At 40.9% G+C, this 21,525-nt stretch overlaps 1 protein-coding gene across 1 annotated transcript in view; it reads right to left on the reverse strand.

The window, feature by feature from the left end:
* The window catches only part of camk1da (calcium/calmodulin-dependent protein kinase 1Da), a 53,258-nt gene that overhangs the window by 18,321 nt on the left and 13,412 nt on the right, over positions 1-21,525 (reverse strand). The window contains exons 2-3 of the mRNA XM_035147649.2: positions 10,840-10,971; positions 6,615-6,689 (exon numbers count right to left, since the gene is read on the reverse strand). Of these exons, the coding sequence (XP_035003540.1) occupies positions 6,615-6,689; positions 10,840-10,971 (207 nt within the window). The remainder of the gene's footprint in view (positions 1-6,614; positions 6,690-10,839; positions 10,972-21,525) is intronic.

Here is a 21,525-nt window from a genome sequence, read left to right on the forward strand (position 1 = left end):
TGCATCTCCATCTATCTCTCCTCTAACAGCAGATCCGTTGACAGGCCGTCACTTGTATCGCTCTCTCTCTCGCAACGGTTATGCATCATGACTGACAGCAAGCCTTAATTTCAAGTGTATGTGTGTGTATGTGATGTATGCTGTTCACTGGAGAGCCATTGCAGTCTTAGGACCAGACTAACTAATCACAGCACAGGGTTGGAGATGAGCTGTTGAGGTGATTAGTCGCCGGAGGAAAACCCAACTGTTTACACGCCTGCACTTAAACCTCATGTTTGTTGAATTTACCACTTTTATCAGATTAAGGTAAAACTGTGGAAACGGTCATGTTAACACTCTAAGTATACTAATTGTATTAAACTCCTAAGCTGTCTAAACATAACCTGATTAACACAGCTTGGCAGCCATTCAACAATAACTTAATGTTTAGGTCAAATCTGATTTGGTCATTTACCTTGAAAATAAGAAGCTTGCACCATAATATGGACCTAGTTTGACAATCAAATTGTCAAACAAATTTAGGCTAAAACATGGAACCATGTTAACACTTCAATGATTTTTCTTTTGAACAAAGTTATGCAAAGTAATCACATAAAGTGAGCCTATAACGTTTGACCGACTAAAGATATAACATTTAACAATTCAGTTTCTGAAAATGACTATACTTATGTAATATATTTTGTTGACTTGTGTACTTACATTTTCCAAAATGTCAATCAGACTTTTGAGAACAAATTGATACTGTCATTCATTAAATGAAATGAAAGAAGTAGAAACTTAAAGAAAAGTGGAGTAGTGGGGCACCCTGACAGCAGAAGGGGTTGGGACACATACAACATTAGCATTCATGCCCCAAGCAGCGGGTCACCAGGTGCAACAGAACAACCAGGAGAGAGACATCCAGTTCTTTCAGACGCACAGCCTCTAATTATAATTTGCTTGCAATCACATTTTGTAAACTCGATTTTCTACAATGGTACAATCCATCAAATAACAATATAGAGTCAACATGCAGTGTTTGGGGGCTTGTGTAAAACTCAAGAGTAAATCAGCCTCCGTCTTCCCTTAAAAATTACCAATAAACTCTAGTATTTTGCATTGATTATACTTTGGAGGCAATATAGTGAAACTACTATTCAAATAAACTGTTATTAGAAATATAGTGATGATGATACCTCTGCAGTCAAAGGACAATTGTGATCAACAAGTAAAAAGCTGTCAGTTTATGAATGTGTTCTGTAATAGAGGCGTCCTAACAACCCAGCAGAAACCACAGTGGAGTCGCACTCAGAACTATATTTCAAGTTAAAAGTAAAACTGAAAGAGACATATCCTTAGCTTTGATGATGCATCATCGTAATCACATGCTTGTCCTCACCTACTTGATTCGATGAATGCCAGATTGTCTCTCCACTGTAAGTGTTTTATCAGTTACTAATATGCAATTCACAGCATAAGAAACGTCAATATAAAGCCCTCGTTGCACTTGGTTGCATTGATTTTCATAACTGCGCGGACTGATTGCCTCCCTGTGGTTGAGGTTACTTAAGACAAGCTGTGATGAATGGGAGTGAAGGAAACGCTGGCAGACGGCATCGATCTACCACTCGGCAATTACACAGAACATATTCAAAAAGCCTTGTCCCTAAATGAGATTTCTGTCTGTTGAAAAAAACTTAAAAAAAACTTGACGTCTCAATAAATGCACATAATTATAACAAATTATATCATTATTTATTACAGCAGTCGTTTTACTTTCTGAATTTGTGCCTGGGTAAAACACAGTTTTGCGGTAAACGTTTTGCACGATATGATGGACACAAATGATTTAAGTTAAAAAAGATCAGTCGTACAGTTATGAGGCTCCTGCTTAGAGAAGAACAGCCTGCAGCTCTCAGGTCAGATCAAAAGGGAGAGTGAAATACAGCCTTAAATATTTCAGTATTCTCTCCAAAGTAAAACACTTCACCCTCTGACTCGCTGTCTCTCCATATAATATGAAGTAGCTTAAAACAACCTTGAAAACATTAGTTCCAAAAAACATTGTAAACACAACAAAGCAAAAATAAAACTTAGAGCATTAATGATGCTTTTAGATTAGCAATACCCCATAAACACTGGGTTACTGCTTGATTTAAGCTGTATTAACAACTTATTTTTTTGCCATTTTGGGGCAGTGGCACAAGCTGAAAACACAATATCTTGCATGTTATCATCTTATCAGGTTGTTTTGAAGAACACATTCATCTATTTACACACAGAGCACGCACAGAACAGCTTTAGCCTTCATTTTTTCTGCCTCCTCAGAGCAGCACTACAAGCTGTAAACACGACGCTGACATATTGCCGTTTGAAGTTGAACCAGCTTGTGAACAGTTGCTTACTTACACATTCATGAAACACTAAGCAATGTTAGTTCATTAGAGGACATGTCTTAGGTCAGGTGGGGAATTTAAGCTCGTTATTCACAGAGAAACTAAAGTGTTTATAACGTCATGTCTTCCTTTAATCACACTCAACAATGAGTGTGCAGTATGAGTGTTGTTTGCTTATTGTGCACATGCAAAATAAGCTTCTGCTTTGATGACATGTCATTAATAAGTGAAATGTTTTATCTTCATGATAACATAAGGACCATAAACTGTATATTAACAGGGACGATGCATCTCCTCTTGCTACAAAAATGAAGCTATAATATATATAGCCCATTTTTTTAAAACATCAAATAACTAACTAAAACCAAAAGTATATGAATAATTAACACATCATTGTGATGAGAACTACCTAAAATAACAGAAACCATATTTGAGAAAAAAGTATTTTAAAGGGTACTTAGACTTTCTACTTTGATTCATGTCCCAACTACTAACATGAAGGAGGTGGGCGTTGTGACCTATACTGCACCAGCCACCAGAGGGCGATCAAGATGATTTGCCATCAATGTCGGGAAGCTGTCGTGCATCTTTATTTACAGTCTGTGATTGATACAGTGAATGGAGATGCAGCTACTTCCCATTTCAAGTTTTGAGCTATTTCAAAACCTCACATCAAATGTGTAATGCTCACATAACTTCCTGCTGCATTCTCAAGGTTGTTTACAACTCAGACGTAACCTTTGACCCAGTAACTATGGCAACAAACCCAGATTAAATGAGATGATGGTGCCAGGGAATCAAATGGAGGAAAGGAGGAAAAAGAAATTTCAAGTGAGCAAAAAAAAAAGAAGCCAAGAGGTGATGGCGATGGAAGCAAGGTGTGAGTGGAGTGTATGCACTATGCGGGGGGGTGGTTAGTGAGAAATGGATAGAGGGAGAGGGAGGTGTAGAGGAGGTGGAGGGAGCAGGGGTGAGGTGTCTCTGCCACCTTTTGTGAAAATTCTCCACCTCATTTCTTCTCCAAGCAAGTTATGTTACGTTTAATTAAGAAAGACAGTCAAAGAACCAAAGTAAAACAACAGATTGAGCAGCGAAAACCTCTCTGGAGGATGATTTACTGACTGTGCATAGAGTATTTCCGATAAAATCCACCCAGCTACCCAGAGACACATTAACCGCAGCAGTGAGAGCAATAGCTACCACTAAGTGCTGAGATCCTGTTTCTCGAGAAAGTGAAAATGTAATTACAACTGTAACGTTTTGCAGCAATCACTTTTACGTGTCAGTCATGATCTGAAACCTTCACCTGGAACTGTTGAGTGATGTGGCGCTAACGTTTAACATTAACTGTAAGCCTCTGTGTAAAATCCTTACCTTATTTCCCAGTAAATTGTCTAAATGGGGATCACTGATTCCTTTAAATGCAAAGAAACCCAATAAATGTAACAAGCTGTCGTCCGGTTAACAGAAATACTGTGTGATCAGGTTTATTCATGACAACAGGAAGGTCAATCCGAAGGTTGCCACTGTGGGTAAACAGCTTAATCAGAGAAGGACCTGTGACGGGAGTCGGGCCAACACAAGGATTTCAGGTCACGTAACACACTCCTCAGCAGGCATGTTAGAAAACTTCAGCTCTGTGAGAGGCTGAATGGGATTCTTAATTTACCATTTTTTTCTGTCTGAAAACAACAGATATGATTATTCTGCTTGTTGTGACTTGTCATATATCATAATTATGCCAGCTCGTTAATTCACAGTTAAAAGCTAAGTAGCTATAGGTTACTTTCAGTGAGAAGAAATATTTGATTATTTCTCTTAAAACTGAAGAGTTTCATCTGAATTCAACACAATCTGTAGCATACGTCAGCTAATGTTAATGTTGGCTTACATGTATAACTCTATGTAACTGACCTTTCTGAGTCATTTCACTGACTTTATGACTCTGTGCTTCTAATGCTACTGTTAAAGTATTAACACTTACTTAAAATTATTTTCGATCTAATCTGTTTTCTGTATTTTTGGGACGATGACAGCTCTTTTATTTGAGGTAAGAATATTATAACCTGCAAAATAGTAGCCAGAAAAAATAAGATAGCACACAATTGGATGATTAGCTCTTAAGTTGGTATGGTATTCACGGCAATAAAAATTTTGTTTGAAGTCTCTCCTGATTGAAACCCACTTAATGTCCGAGGCATTTCCCAAGACTCGGATAGAAAAGGTCATTACTGCGTGTACCACTTGGCCTGCTGCTGAACATAAATACCATTAAATATCAGCGGTGTCAGTTCAAACGTCCATAATCTGATGAGGTCTGACATAACTATGTCACAGTACCCTACTTAGTAAACATGTCTACCTCATCAGCCTATCCATTCCAAGGTGAATGTCACTACAACCACAGCTTGACAAGCTGCTGCAGCGACAGTAGATTTCTGATTTCAACAAGCTGCTGAAAACAGACAGCTTCCCAGGTTTCCTCTTTGCTGCTGATGCTACTATTTGATTTTTTTTAGTGTCTGTGGATTGTTTGTTTAACTACTACAACAAAGCATCAATTGGTTTGCGTTTTATTATAAGCCACAACCTGCTGCTGGTAAACTTTATGAATGTGCTATCTTAGAATTCAGCTTATATAAACGATCCAGGATAAATAAGCTTCATTTCTGGATAGTGGGAGGAAGTGGAAACATCCATCTTTATATACAGTCTATGGTTTGAACTGATTTGGAAATTCACCTCCTTCATGAAATCCAGAATCAGATCACAGAAAATACAATTAACCAGTTCAGTATGTAGAGAAAAAGTGCAGGTAAACTGCCTTAATGTTAATTTAACTTTGAAATTATGAAATAAATGAGATGGAAAATTATGGATTAATAATAAATTTAATCTTGTTTAAAAAACTGGAGACTGATCTAATTGTCACTTTACACATATACTACATAAATGTTAGATGTATACTGACTGATATCATGTGATTCTGTCTAATTCTACAGTTAGTTCATCAAAACGTTATCATTGATTAACTAGGCTCGCTGTGTGGTGTTTCCTCTGCAGAAATCATTGCTCCATTTCCAAAAGCAACATGATTCCATTTACAAAAAAATGATATGAATATAAAGTAGAAATATATAAAGCTGCAACTGACTGCACATTGACTGTTTAATGCCATTTAAAAGTAAGTAAAATACTCTTATAGTGCACTAACTAGAGCATTCCCTGCAGTACTGTAGTTCCCTGTGTTTTGAGCAGAGTTGGCGTGGAAATCGAAGGACTCAAACACATGTGGAAGGTGAGGAGATAATCTGCTGACGCCAGCTTGTAAACATAGCCACTGTTGTGTAATCCACAGCCATGACTTCCACCTGAACTTCACTGAAATGTTTCCAGCCCCAATGCCAAGCTCCCAGACCAACCTCTGCACTTATGTAAGCAGCACTAACCTTGCAGAGGAGGTTAGTGGGGCACCCATGGGTGAACCATGGACGATCCTGTTTCACTGTAGCGCTGACCATAAAAGCAGAGATGTTGTTTTGTGTGTGTGGGAGGACAGGTGGGCTTTTGTAGGCATGTGTGTGTGTGTTAGCGTGTGGTGTGTTGTCAGCTCAGCACAGTCATTAAAGTGCACAATGTCTGTGTGTCTGTGCATGTGTGTGCATGCATTAATAGGTGGGCAGCAGAATAGGATTAAAAGTGTGAGAAAGACAGAGATGAGGTGTTATCATATTTTAACAAAGCCCTAAGCATGACAGACTATTTCATCATGTAAGAAGGATCGTTCTGACTTTCATACATCAGTAATATATATAAACCTATATTTTTGAAAACCAAATCTTACAACAAAATAGCTATCCCTCAATTCTAAGTCAAACACTTAGAGACACTCAGCCTGTCTCTAATCATTGTTGTTATATAATGTGGGACAATCTAGTTTTACATTTAAAACAACTTAACATCCCCTTCACTCATTGCCTGTTTCCAATAGAGGGGGAAACATGCACAAAAAAGAAACTGGAATGAAATTGAAATGAGTTTCCAGCTTATAACCGTGATGACTTTCAAACTTTGGAAAGTTCCCTCCAGTCCCACAGAAGAGATTTTGCAAAGGCTGATTTCACAGGTTGAGCGGTGCTCCTTCAAACAAGTGGACTGAACTTTGTGTGTGAAATGTAAAATGTCAGCATGGAGCTCACTGTAGAGGGCAAAGGAGGAAAAAGAAAAGCTTCCACTCACAGCTGCATTATCAGGTAGAGGTGGTCGGGACTCTCATAGATGTCGTCCAGAGCCACAATGTTCTCGTGCTTGATCCTGTGAAGCACAAACCATTAGTCAAGATTATTAAACTGCAGCATGTTTTTGGTCACACACACACACAATAACCATTAACAGAACCACATGACTCTTAATCCTAATGAAGGTTTGTACTACACCAACTTTGTTTTTTTTTACGTTGATAAACTGATAATCCAGCATAATGCTCTGGCAGTGTTTTACCCAGTGTGAACTCATAATCCAGACTTCCCTGTACAGATTAGGTCTTTTCTTTTAGTGCTGGGAGGAAAAGAAAATAAGGTTTGACTGTGACACACAGTTTAGTATTTTTCTGGAGCTTTCAACTGCTTTTGATGCTCTTCAATAGATTTGCTTCCACCTGCTCCAGTGAAGCTTTTGTCAGGTTGTTATTAGAATAAAGGTTAATTCTTGAATTCCCTCTCGACAAGGCAGCCTCACCCTAAATGTCCATTTAGTGGCTGTTCTAGAGCCTTCGATCACGTTACATGAACTTCATCAGCAAAAAGAGTGTCTGGCCAATAGTCGTGAAAATATTGATGTTCGCTGATGTTCCATTTCGAATAAAAAAAATATATTCACCCAGATTCTTGCAAATTCGATCTGATGATTTGATGAAGACAATGTTATTCAATAAAACGTTATTTGTATAACGCCAAATCATAATATACATTATCTCAAGGCACTTTACATAGAAGGTCAAGACCTTAAAAGTTATATAGAAACACAACAGTTCCCAAATCAGAAAGCAGCAGATCAAAATCTAAATGGACCTGACAAGGTTTGTTCCACGGTTAAAAAAAAGCTCACTTCAGTTCCCCAATGGAAAAGAGTTGCTCCGGTTTTTGACTGAGTCCAAGTGAGAATACAGCAGGAATACGTCACAGCGAGCAAATAAAGGTGTTGATGACATTCCTAAAACATGACGGATGACAATGAGAAGCACCTGAAAGCTTTGACACTCAAAACATATTTCTCATTTGCTCCCCGCACAAATTTTCAGGTATTTTCGAACAGCAACTTATTTAATTTTCATCTTTCTACCTCCTCTCTGCTCAGTTTTCATCAGTTCTCGCCAGATCTCTCCATGGTTACAGCGCTGTGATGAGGGTGTTGCCACCTCCTGTGTGTGTGCTTGTGTAGGTGTGTTATTCGTTATCGCATCTCATATGTTGATTGATTTTCTCTGTGGGCTAATCATCTTTTACATTGTGAACAGAGGTAATTCCCCCTGGTCTGTCTCTCTCTCTCACACACACACGCACGCACGCACGCACGCACGCACGCACGCACGCACGCACAGCAGGTGCACAGGTGAGCATCTAACACTTATTATGGAGCGTATGATCTCTGCGACGGGAGGCAGGCGATGAACTGCTGAGCTGAGACGTGACTCATCCACACACACACGCACACGCATACACACACACACACACACACACACACACACACACACACACATACACATACACATAGGCGTGCAGTTGAAAGATAATGTGTGTGCATTTAAGCCCTTGCCTGGGATAATGACGGGCTGGCAGCAAACTGCCTGAGTGTAATGGCAGAGTAGAGTCAGGGTGCATTCAGAAAAACCCTCTCAAACATTACAGGCTTTGTGCTGCAGTTACTGTAGTTCTCATCATTCATGGATTTCTTCTGCACGTGTCCATTGTTACTGTGCAACAAAGCTGAAGGCTACAATGTATTGTGATTTTATTTGTATATTTTATTAAAAATCGGGCTGCACAGTGGTGCTGTGGTTGGCAAGAAGGTTCCCTGTTTAAATCCCTGTTCGGCAGTTTGAGTGGGTTTTCTCCGGGTACTCTAAATTCACCTTAGTGAATATGAGTGTGAGTATGAATGGTTGTTTGTCTGTGTATGAGGCCCCTGTGATGCACTGGCTCTAGCTTCCTCTGTGCCCCTCAAAAGGATAAGTGGTGTAGTTAATGGATGGATGGAAAATATGAGTTGATAAATTGATAAAGTTGAACAGAAAATAAAAAAGACAGGTCTGTGCCGTGAAAAGGGTTTAAATTGAGCCTCTGTGCACATCACAGAATTCTATATCCATGGCAATGATGCTCACAGGCTGAATGTAGATGAAATGTCCCACATAAATTCTGAGAAGCGCAGCGCGATTTCTCTGGTGCAGTTGAATCAACAGGACCTGGTGTCTCACACTGTGGGGTTTGATGGAGACTGCCACTCTGCCCGGTGATGCTCTCATTTGTTCCCAATAACGACCCTCATTTGTCTACAGCGACTCTCTCCCTCATTATTGGAAGCCATTCTAATTTTCTCTAATGTTACACACTAGAGACAAATTAACAAATGTATTGCTTTAATAGCGTTACACATCCTTAATGTCGCAGCAAGCAGAAACCCAACAGTTTGAAATTTCGGTGTAACTGTGTCATAGTAGTTTCTTTTTCCTTTGAAAGTTTTGGTTGTATCAGGTGAACTTTATTCTCCTTGTATGTTAACCAGCTGCGCCGACTAATTATTCATTGTTCAACGCCGCAAGATGAATCCAAACATAGTAGCTCATTCATTCCCATTAAAATCTGCTCACCTGCAGGAGGACGTTTCTATGGCTTCCAGCCATCACAGGAGCACTGGCGGTCGACAGCTGGCACATATAACTGCCATACAAATAATAGTGATATGACTCCTGGTGGCTGTTCAATGTGCAAAATATTTGACTGATGGGTCGAGTAATGAATATTTAACTGGATGTTTTTAAAGTGTGTGTCTGTGTGTGTGTGAGTGAATTTCTCTGTTTTACAGTATTAAGTGAGAAGTTCTGAGTTGGATGACAAGTGCGGTTTCTGGGGATTTCCGGTCAGTAGCATGTCAAGAGACTTTGGGGGCCCTATGCAAAAGGCATCTGGGAGACTTACATTGAACTTAACTGAAACCCCCCGAGAAAACAGTACATGATAGATACATTCAAGTCTTCAACCAGCGTTTCCCACAGAATTAATCCAATCTATGGCGGTAACAGGGATGCACATGCACGCGCACAGAGGTCACTAGAGAGAATAAGGGCAGGGTCACACGTATGCGATCGTAGCCGCGACAATCCTTGGCTCACTTCAAGTCTGTGAGAGCGTGGCGGCGAATAATACATTTGCAGCATGGCTTCTCTTGAAGTTGAACTTTGGTGAACCCTGACATGCAACCTTTGCGTATTTCCATAGAGAGTGAAAGATAAGTTCTCGCATTAGAGACTATGAGGTCAAACTGTGCAGACGTTGCCTGGGGCCCCCCTCTGAGCTCAGGGCCCCAGGCAATTACCCGCTTTGCTGCCACTGATTGGAGTGACATTTATTTCCTGTTGAAGTCCAAACAGTAAAAGACAACACACTCTTTTACTGTGGCACACAACATGTCATACCTTCCCCCATTAAACACCAGCCTCATCATGATTGTTGAGGAAGAATTACACATCACCTCTGCTCTTTGAACTGGATCATTCCAGCTACTGTACCTTGACGTCTTCTTCTACCTTCACAGTGCATCCCTGGTGTGTAATTGGCATCAAATGTGTGTTGCCCTTAGGTGTTTAAAACGGTACATGGAAAAGATGGTATACAAAATACCCACAGTTACATCTAAAAGTACAGTCAAAATGGTTGCCATAGCAATACCGTAAGAGTAACCATGGAGAGATATTTCTTGAGCATCGGTGCTTTGACGGTTCAGAAACAAATCGTGTCAAAATTCTGTTCGCCAAGTGGTGAAGAGCCATTTTGTTTACTCTAACCTCATGTAGTATTTCTCTTTTTCCAATAAGATGGTGACTAAATCAGGCAAACTACCAGACTTCTTCTCCCGTCAGTGCAGCCATGACTTTTTCTCTCAATGGACCGGACCATTCACATTTTCTTTAAACGTCAGTGAAGAAGACAGTCTCTGATTCTTGTAGTTGATATTGCGCAGCTGTTTTGAAAGAGAGACAGTAGTCTGAGTCGTGATGTGTGCATGCGTATGGATGTGTGGTAGGTGGGCTGTGGATCGTGACCTGGGAGGGATGGGGGGTGTCGTGATGCGTGGAAGAGAAAGGAAGAGAGAGTGCACAGTTTCCCCGGTAACCAGGAATTAGGAGGCTCATGTTGTGGCGTGTGTGTGTGTGTGTGTGTGTGTGTGTGTGTGTCACAGCACTCACTTCCTCAGCACAGCGATCTCATTCTCGATGCTGCTCTCCTTCCCCTTCAGGGCCTTTTTGGGGATGCACTTCACCGCAAACATCCGGCCGGTCAGCTTCTCCTGGGCCAGGACCACCTCTGAAAAGGCTCCTCTGTGAACACACACCAACAGAAAGTCACGTGAGTCACCAGCAGCTTGTTGATGAGACAGCAGCAACTTCCATCTTCTGGTGTCCAACTGGGTTTCATACATGGAGTAAGTTTTCATGATGCTGAGAAAGAAATTAAATTTGATGATCCACAGTAGGGTGGCTGGGAGGAACTAGGAGCACACAACTAGGAGTGTTTATATAGAGGATATTCTAACAGGAGCATGTACAGTATACAGACAAGTTGCTATCCCTTCTCATAAATATGTCTCATTAGCCGCAGCAATCAGCAGCTCTAATTAACCACATATTTGATGTGTTTCATATCCAGTAAACACATAAAATCTACATAAACCAGAAACGCTTTTTGGGTTATTTCACAAGAGATTTCTGTATTTTGTTTCAATCTGAGCTCTATTCACTCGCTTGATGTGGGTGGAGCTCAGTGGGAAAGAGTTGTCTCATATTTCTGTACACCAATCAGGATTTAGCAACAAAACCCTGTATTAAACTGGCACCTGGCATGAATTGTTACAGACATTAGTGCCTTTCAGCTCTTGCACATAATTCCATTTCCTATTACGACATTCATCTAGGATGCATTCTCCCTATTAAGATCCAGAGGACAGATCGCTCTCTTTTGGAGCTTGTGTGTGAGAGGCAGAGGCATCTCTCCCACCCACCCCCACACACACAGCTCTTGATGGCAATGGCACAGAGAACTAAAACATTTAAAAAATGTGGTCAGAGTTCGTTGTCACAAGGGCAACACAGTCAGTTGCCTGCAGCTGAAACAAGAGCAATATCTCATGAATGTCCTTCACATACCGGTGGACAGATGCACAATAGTACTATCATTAATTTGTTAACAATACCCATCCCTGGTTATGATGTATCTTATTAGTTTCACATAAAATTTGCCACATGCAGCTCTTAGTTAGTTATGGAAATTAGTCAAGAAATGTTGATGCTAATCACATTTGACCTTTACCTCATGAATCAGTCCTTCTTAATTGAGGACGTCTGTTATTACACAAATATATTGTTTGATTGTCATAATTTTAATGTCTAATGTTTTTAATACTTTTCACGGGTTTTAACTGCATTAACTTGTTTAAACTCGTAATTGCACTGCATGTATTTTCTGTTTTTATGTCTGTGAACCTGTTGAACCTTGAAATGTGCTACATAAAGTTTTATTGTTATTATAAACTGAATTGATATACAAAAGAAGAAAAGAAATACATTACAAAATCTTTCATCCCTAGGTCGAGGAAAAGCATCTGTCTTGTGTTGTTGAACCGCAGCTGGTCAGTTCTACCTCAAACAACCTGAACAGAAATTCTCTTTAAAGAATGTAAACTGATATTTTCATTTGTGCTTTCGGTAAAAAACAATAACATTGTCAACGTAGCTCAAGATTTAACTCTGTTCAAATTCAGTAATTTTACCATTTAGATTCCATTTCCAACAGGTGCAGTTTGTCTCTGCTGATCCTAATATGCAGAAAATTGATAATGGAATTGCATTGTTAACGTGATTGGATCAGCCAAGGGAAGAACATCCGCAATTTTGTGTTTATTCACCTAGAACGACAGCTAAGGTTGAAAGTAATTTAGAATTTTTGCTTCACACATCATAAAACTTGATAACAATCTTGGAAACATTATTCGGCAAAATAATTGGAAATTGAAATTCGGTGAAGTATCTCAGCTCCTGTAGGAGTGTGTGTGTCTGTGTTTGTGTACGTGTGTGCGTCAGGAAGAGAAGCACGGCGATGAATGAAGATGAACCTATTGCGAGTTAATCTGCCTGAACCGAGCGTTGACTCATGTGTCGATCTGTCTTCAGCTTCACTGATGTCACATTAGAGTAAAAATCTCTCCGTCCTTATCTCTTCTCGCTCCCCTCCTTGTTCTCTCTCTTTATCTCTTCCTGCTCAACAATCATCCTATCTGCAGCTGAAACAAATCCAAATTTATGATGCTCACCGACCCTGTAACTGCAAAACGCAATCCAATTAAGGATTCTGTTATGGCCTTTCTGCTGTCTATATTTCTGACCTTGTCGTCCCATGTGCGCTTATATGTATTGTTTCTTGAAATGCTCAGGTCTTCTCTTCTGTTCTGAAAGTCAGGCTTAGAAATTAAGGCCGAGACAAAATGTACATCCAGGGCTCCACAGCTCTAGAATAACTCCTTTTGATCATGGGTGTGTTTTGGGTGAAACATGCAGTAAACCAAATGGAGTGCCATCTCCCTTTTCCCTTAAAAGCTAGATGTGCTTGCACCTTGACGGAGTGTTATCATGATGGCAGATCTGCCAGGCAGTCAGAAAGAAACACACGAGCACCCCATCTGTTTGTGTAACAAGCAGAGTCCATGTGTGTTGTGTGCTCATTCATGTAGGGGCATATTGCTGTTGTGCAATGCTTCTTCAAATAACAGGGAAATACTGCACCACTGACTTCAGAATAGGTTTTCATTGATCACTTGCTTTTCACTACCTCAAGACAACAATGTGTTTGAACACACCTCATTTAAAGATCAACACACCCATGGGTGCTCAGATGGAAACAAATGCATTTTCTATTTAAACAAAGGGGGCTGGACTTTGAAAATGACAAGTGCGTCATTTTGACACAAGCAAAGACCCTTGTTCACACTTTTTGCTGCAGATGTAAGATGCGTCCTGAGTGTGGTTAATCTAGTGCATTTTGTGTATTGTGCTTTATTAAAAATATTGTTGTTGCAGCTATTATCCAAAAGAAAACTGACAGGAGCAATCAATTTCATAGGGAAGAATCTGAAAGGAAACAATCCGAAGTGTTAATTATATTATAATTGTTATATATTATATATATTATGCGCAGGTGAGCAATAGCAGGCACCCGAGGCTTAAGTCCTCCTGCAACGACCTCTGGTTCGGTTCTGACCAGGCCCTTTGCTCTGCATCTTCCTCACTCTCTATCCCCATTTCATGCTGAATGTTGTGTTAAGGCAAAATTAAAAAAAAATCTTTAAAAAGATTTGTAATAAGACAGAAAGAAAGCATTGGTGGATTGTTCTGCTGATTTAACATTTCCTTCTAATATCCATCAAGGCCTTAGATTTACATCAGTCAAGGCTCGTTCAGAACCCGCAGATGAATTAATATCCATCTGTCCGTCTTACAAACCTGCCTCCTTAGAAAATTAATGTTGGTTGCTTTTCATACGGTCGACCAGCACACTACAACTTCATCACACCTGTCGCCTCTTGTAAATACTGAAGTTTGAATTCATTCATAGTTTCATCTGGGTGTACTTTGGTTTGTGCATTTGTGCTGCAAGTGTCTTCTTCTCTACTCATTGGAGCGGAAAGCAGCTGTTGTGAATGAGCTCTCTGTCGCATCAATAGTGTGCTGGCGTGCAGAAAGCCCTCGAGCACTTCAGACCGGAGCACATTTGACAAGCAGCCCCGTCGGCCACAAGGGGGACTGGTATTAAAAAAACACCAGCCCCCCATCACAGTGGTACACACACATGCAGTAAAACAGGTTGTCGATTCCTCTCCTGTGGAGCTTGCTCTTGGTGTTTTTCTCACGCTTCTCAGCGAGAACCTGGTTTTCTTCTCACCTTCATTTCCTCCTCTTCTCCCTCGCTACCTCCCTCTCTCTATCATTCTCTCTTTGTCTCTCACCTCGCGCCGCACATCTTTTACAGTGACAAGTGATCATACAGCTGGTTGCCCCTGGTGATCAAAGTGGACAGTCAGCCAACCAATGAGATCAATTCAGCTGCCTCTCACACACACACACACACACACACACACACACACACACACACACATACACACACACACACACACACACCCTCTGTTTGCACTGATAATGGCTGTTGCAGGTTCTGATGACGTCAAAGCCAGATATTACAAGTCAGCCGTGCTGTTTGTATTGTTGCTTCACACACACACACACACACACACACACACCAACACACACACACACACACACACACACACACACACACACACACACACACACACACACACACACACACACACACACACACACACACACTTGAAGCTTTGCATTCATTACTCTGAAAGAAACAAACAAAAGAGAGACTGGCACATACATGAATGAGCATCCATTGAGAACAAAAAGCCACACAGGGATACACTTGCACAAAGCTCTCAAGCTTTCTCATACACACTACGAATGTTTGTGTGTTATTTAAATATAGCTGTTCAAAAACCCACTGTACACTATCAATAAAGCCAAGGGGTCTTGATCGACCCCTGGTGGCTGGCTGCAGTATAGGTCATAAACCCTGCCTCCTCCATGTTAGTGGACACGTCTCTAAATTGAGGGTTAATGTTACTCTGACTCTGCCAGATGTTTAAATATGTAACTGTTCTAACTTTATAAGGAGATAATATTTCAATATTATGGCCACAGCTCATTGATTGAAGTTTTTCTTTGCTTGGCACTGAAGTCATACCAAAGCTTCCACTTTATCTCGTTATCTCTAATCAACAGTTAGCAGTTATGATAATTAACAAAAAAATGAGGAATGCATTAGTGAAGAAATGACTTGTACATGATGTTCATTGATACACAGTTCAGACTGTTTTCATTCAAGCTGAATTCTGTGTCTGAATGGTGGGAAGAAAAAAATGAAGCTGAACTGAACTGAAATGATGAAAAAGGTCAGAAATGTGTGTGTGTGTGTGAGAGAGAGATAGAGCGAGAGAGAGAGAGAGAGCGAGAGAGCCTAACATGTGACTGAAGGCAGAATGGACTAACAAATAAGCTAATGTACATGCAGGTGCACACAAATACACATGCACAGCACCACTACCACAACACAACACAACACAGAAAGAAGGTGTGTAGTTCATTTGATTGGAAGAAGTAAGCTTGTGTAACATCTGGCAGCTGAGTTCACACACTGAGCTGTATTTTGTGTGTATAGGTGTGTGTGTGTGTGTGTATGTCGAGGTTTGACTATCAGGCAGTCCCTGCTTGCCGTTACCTGCGGCAACAATGATCGCAATTTCTCCAGCATGAACCTGTATAACTGTGTCAGCTTAGCTCCACTGCCTCTGCAGCAGGAGTGGGTGTGTGACCATGTGTGTTTTCCACCAAGCATATATTCAAACACACACACACACACACACTCGCACATGCACACACAGAGTGTAAGACAAAGATAGAAAGAGAGACTAGAATAGGCTGACAAGGTGACAGTGACACATTTAACATTAGGACTGACAGCAGCCATCGGTGCTTCTCAATGTCAAACTGAAAGCACATTTACCACAAAAGGTTGTTCTGTCATTACATTGTTCTGATTTACTGAAAGCAAACATCCACCTACAGCCTAAGGTGTGAACCAAAGATCTTATGCAGCAGTGGTAGACACTGGTTTTTGTTGTCATCATACAATCATACACAGTGAAAACCATTATAGAAGAGGCCAAGAGGTCACAGTAGGAAAACAGAGCAGAATGCAATGCAGCAGCAGACTAACCATCAAGAAGGGACAAGATGAAAATCTGATCCCTTATCTATGCTGCTTAACCTTTGAGTGGCGGGGGATGGTGGCTGGATCTAATCCGGGTTGATATTGCCGATGGGTTGGGTACACCCTGGATAAACCAGGGCCAACTTATACCTCTTCTAAAACAAAATTAGCGGGTATATGTATTTTTGACAGAAAGAAAAAATTTATCCCAGGATGTAAAAAAGTACACATACATTCAAGGCTATTTATGCACCAATGCCTCGTCCAATTCGTGCCATAATGTAGCAGCAGAAAAGGTTAGCATCTACAGCCAAAACAAAGAGGATTATAGCACATTTACTCCGGTGTCATTGTTCCTGCCAGCCTATCAGAGCCGGAGCTGATAAAAACCTATGTAATGTTAATGCAAATTGTGTCCATTCACAGAATAAAGCCTGATGTTAACAGGTGTTAGTGAGTTTTTGACCAGTGGGAAAGGGGCTCAATTAACCTTAGCCCAGTCTGCATGTCTTTGGACAGTGGGAAGCAGGAGTACCCAGAGAAATCCCACACAAGCATGGGGACTGGGGAGACAATGCAAACTCCACACAGAAAGACCCGAGCCAAACAAGGACTCAAACCAAGAACTGTGTGAGGCGTCAGTGCAAACCACTGTACCACAGTGCCACCCTGGAATAACCATAGTGATAACAATTTATCCTGAGAGGGACATGAAAGTATGAACCAAATTTTATGGTAATTCATGGATTGCATTGAAATTTTGCACAAGGATTTGTGAAGATGCAGTCTGCATCTTCACAAATCCTTGTGGAAAATTTCATTGCAATCCCTACCTGTGGAGATAGGTGTTTCAGTGTGGACAGTAAGACATTACCCTCCCTTGAGTTATGCTACTAACATGGCTACAAAAGCAATGTGTTGTCTATCACTCTGGATGAGGGGGTGGGAGAGAAATGAATGATGACCAAACTGACAGACATGACCAACAACTCCTGCCACCTATATAAAACCTGGAGCGCTCTGGGCTCCTCCATCAGTGACAGGCTGCTCCATCTCCAGTGTGTGAAGATATGCTATCCCGCCGGCCTTTTGTTCTCGCTGCTGTCAGACTGTTCAATCACCGGTGGTCTCAATGGACAAAAACAGCTGCTGGACTCAAAGTCAATTGGATTACACATGTGTAGCTGATGCCACAAGAACGATAACTGTCTAAGTTCATTCAATCATTCATCCTCTGCCAGCCTTTTCCATGTTAATAATTCCCCGCTATTGAGTTCTCCTAAACCAGAGTTGTGGAAATGACTGCATTTCCAATGCAGAACCTTCTATCTGAAGCATAGACTGTATATAAAGATGGAGAAAATGACAGCTCCCATCAGTGAAGCCAAAGCCTTTGCTGCAGTATAGGTAATAAACTCCACTTCCTCCATGTAAGTAAAAGGGGCATGGACCAAATAAAAAATGTACAAATTAAATACGTTTTCCTCAAAGATGGTTTCTGTCCTTTTAGTTAAATTCTTGTCGCGTTTATGTATGTTACATCAGTAGTAAATTTGGTTTTGATTGGTTATTTGACGCTATCAAAATTAGGTGTAACGTCATGATTGACAGCGGAGTCTGACAAAAAAAACTTGTTTACCACAAGGCCATGTGACAGCAACATGTGGCATTGGCCAATCAGAGTTGTGCAATTCTAAAGCCATAACTCTACGGTTAATCTCAAGGTCATCTGTTTGTGAGCTCCATCAACATAGTTTTATTAACCAGTGTCTGAGAGGCCGTGACATTCACGTGATGCTGAAACAAACCAGCCTTCCTCCATTGTGCTTCATCCTCCGATGCAACACCTGCTGTGGCCAAAGCTGGTTTATTAATAGACACAAATTTAAACCCCTCTTTGATAATTAAAGCAACTTAATGGTCGCGTGAAAATGGAACAAGCTTTTGTGTTATCACCTTTATTTCACACCTGTATTAACAAATCTACATAAACAGGGAGGTGGCGAGTCAATGCCAGACGAACCCAGAACAACACCAGTACAGTCTCCATCACTGCTTTTCTTTCGGCTTAGAAAACAGGTAGGGTGGATTTGACATAAATGGAGGCTCTGAGTTGGCACTAATGGTTTTGAGTGATTGCATTCCTTTAGAGACAATATTAAAACATCTCTCACAAGGTCGGGGGCAAACACAAACCTCCCTACGCAATCTAATCTTTTGTTGTTGTTGTTCGGAGAACATTGCACACTGTGAGGGGTTTATATCTGTAGAAGCCAACCTCCATTTTACAATTTTTATTATCCCTGTAATAACATCAGTTACAAAAGTCTAAATACAAGTGGATGTGAACAGCAAGGTCTATTCCAATGAAATAAAGCAGAAAACAAAAAATAATTTGAAAAACCCTCAGTTCACAGAGAAGATTTGGAGCTAAACATTTTGGAGCCTGTGTGCGATGGGTAGGGGCAGCTCATGCTCATGCACGACACACACACACACACACACACACACACACACACACACACACACACACACACACACACACACACACACACACACACACACACACACACACACACACACACACACACACACACACACACACACACACACACACACACACACACACACACACACACTGAGCACAAGGGCTAACACTGACAGAGCCGGGACAAGGACAAATATATAACGCTCCAAATAACGTCATCACTGCGTAGACCACGTACACACACTTTGACACACATGCGCCATCATTTTCATGTGATCTGAATACAAAGTAATCTGCCTGAACTGTGTGTCATTGTCTTGAGGCCAGTGAAAAGATAGGCCAGTTGCACACACACACACACACACACACACACACACACACACACACACACACACACACACACACACACACACACACACACACACACACACACACACACACACACACACACACACACACACACACACACACACACACACACACACACACACACACACACACACACACACACAATGAGAGCGAGGGAAAGATAGCTGGTAGGTTGGTAGAGAAAATTTAAAGAGCAACAGAAAAACAGGGAAATGATGGGAGAGTTTGTGTGCAGCAGATTTGGAGTAAAAAAGATATTGATGAAGAGGGAGAGAGGGAGATTTGCGGTTTGGTGGAAAAGGTCTGGCATTCTCCTGCTTCAGTTCCGAGCATGCGCCACCGGGTTCTTAGGCAGAAACATTTAATCTGAGGCATATTCCATTATACTTAACAGGCTGAGGGGCTTTAGTGCAGTGGGAATCCAACGCATAACCTCAGCACTGTCCAGGACACACCCAGGTCACTGGACCAGGTGGAGGATGTGAGCAGAGGGTATCACCAAACCTTTTGTCGTCGACTTAAATTGCATATTGGGTTCCTCTAAGATCAAATTACAATGTTTTGTAGCGAGACTAACAAGTTTATCAAGTGGGAGTTTTAGTCATCCTTCACCCATAATCCCTTGCAAATGGAGTCATTTCTTGTAGCTTCTTGTTTTTTCTTGTCAGACTTCCAGTGGACTGAAACATCCAGTTATTTGTCCACAGTGAAATGCTTCCAAGTGAACCGAGGGACAAATGAAGTATTTTGTGATGTAAAGATGTGCTTTTTGAACAAAGAACAAATGAACTGTCCAGGAAACAATATTGCAATTGATCTGTATAAGTGATGCGTATCATTTGAGTAACTATAGTTTATTATTAGTAATTTACAGGGATTAAAAATCCATCACGACTGCAGAATTATGATGTTGTTTCCAGTGGGTTTTACCAATGTTTGGTCTCATCTTCTATCCACACACACACACACACACACACACACACACACACACACACACACACACACACACACACACACACACACACACACACACACACACACACACACACACACACACACACTCACACAAAGAGCTAAGAGGCTCCTTACTTGTGTGTCTTCCTCATTTTTTGGGAGTGTGCACTACATATGCCTTTGTTGCAAATTGTGTAGGCTTAAATAGCACTGTTGCCACGGCAGCAATTAAGTGCCAATTATAGTCTGTATTCTCACTGTGACTCTGACAGCAGAGGATGAAGCAGAAGAGCAAAATGGGGAAGCAGCACTAAAGGAAAATGCCTAGTCCTCCCTGCAATTAAGACATAAATCCACAGACCTGACGCGTGAAACAGAATTTAGTCGGAAAGCTAAAGACAACACAACACGTCATCCATATGGATGTGACGAACATGCTCCACTTCACCAGCAATCCCATAACAGATACATGCTCTGCAGGACAAAATTAAACATTGACGTTGACATGAACCAGTGAATTCAGGGTGAGATTATTTCAGGTCACTTTGCATTATGATGACAATATATATGGGATAAAAATCATGCCATATTCCATAACTGAAAATAAAGGCTTGGAAAGCTTGAAATCTAATAAAAATGATGGTTGACTGAGATGCTTGAAACTAAGTATGTGAGTTTTCCTTCTTAAAAACTGAAATAACAGATTGATAACAGAAGATTTGCCATGTCAAAACTTGGAGGACGGGAGTGGTTAATGTTTTACGTTGATTTATCTCATATTATGTTCAATATTTGTTGTATGAATGGTTCTGCTTAAACTGATTTTGTTTCATCTACCTGCTGAAAGCTAAATTGTTGACTAGCATTCATAACAATGATGCGTGATGAACTGAATTCCCCCGAGACAAGAGAAACAGTGTGGGAGTGGTATCTGTTTACATTAATCACCATGGAAACAGCTTCAGCCTTTGTGTGTGTGTGTGTGAGGAAGTGCACGGACTCGGGGTAATCCAATGCTGTGTGAGCAAGCTAGAGACTGCGTTTGTGTGTTCCTGGTATATTTGTGTATATATATATGTGTGTGTGAAAGTATGTGTGTGTCAGAGAGAGAGAGAAAACAAATGTCAAAATTTGGAACTGCACATGAATAATCATAGATCAAGTAGAGAGAGTGCAGCGGATGTTTCAAGGCTACGATGCAACACAAAAGAGGAGAGAAAAGAAAACATGATAAATG

Source organism: Hippoglossus stenolepis, chromosome 22, assembly GCF_022539355.2.
Source record: "Hippoglossus stenolepis isolate QCI-W04-F060 chromosome 22, HSTE1.2, whole genome shotgun sequence".
Taxonomy (NCBI): Eukaryota; Metazoa; Chordata; class Actinopteri; order Pleuronectiformes; family Pleuronectidae; genus Hippoglossus; species Hippoglossus stenolepis.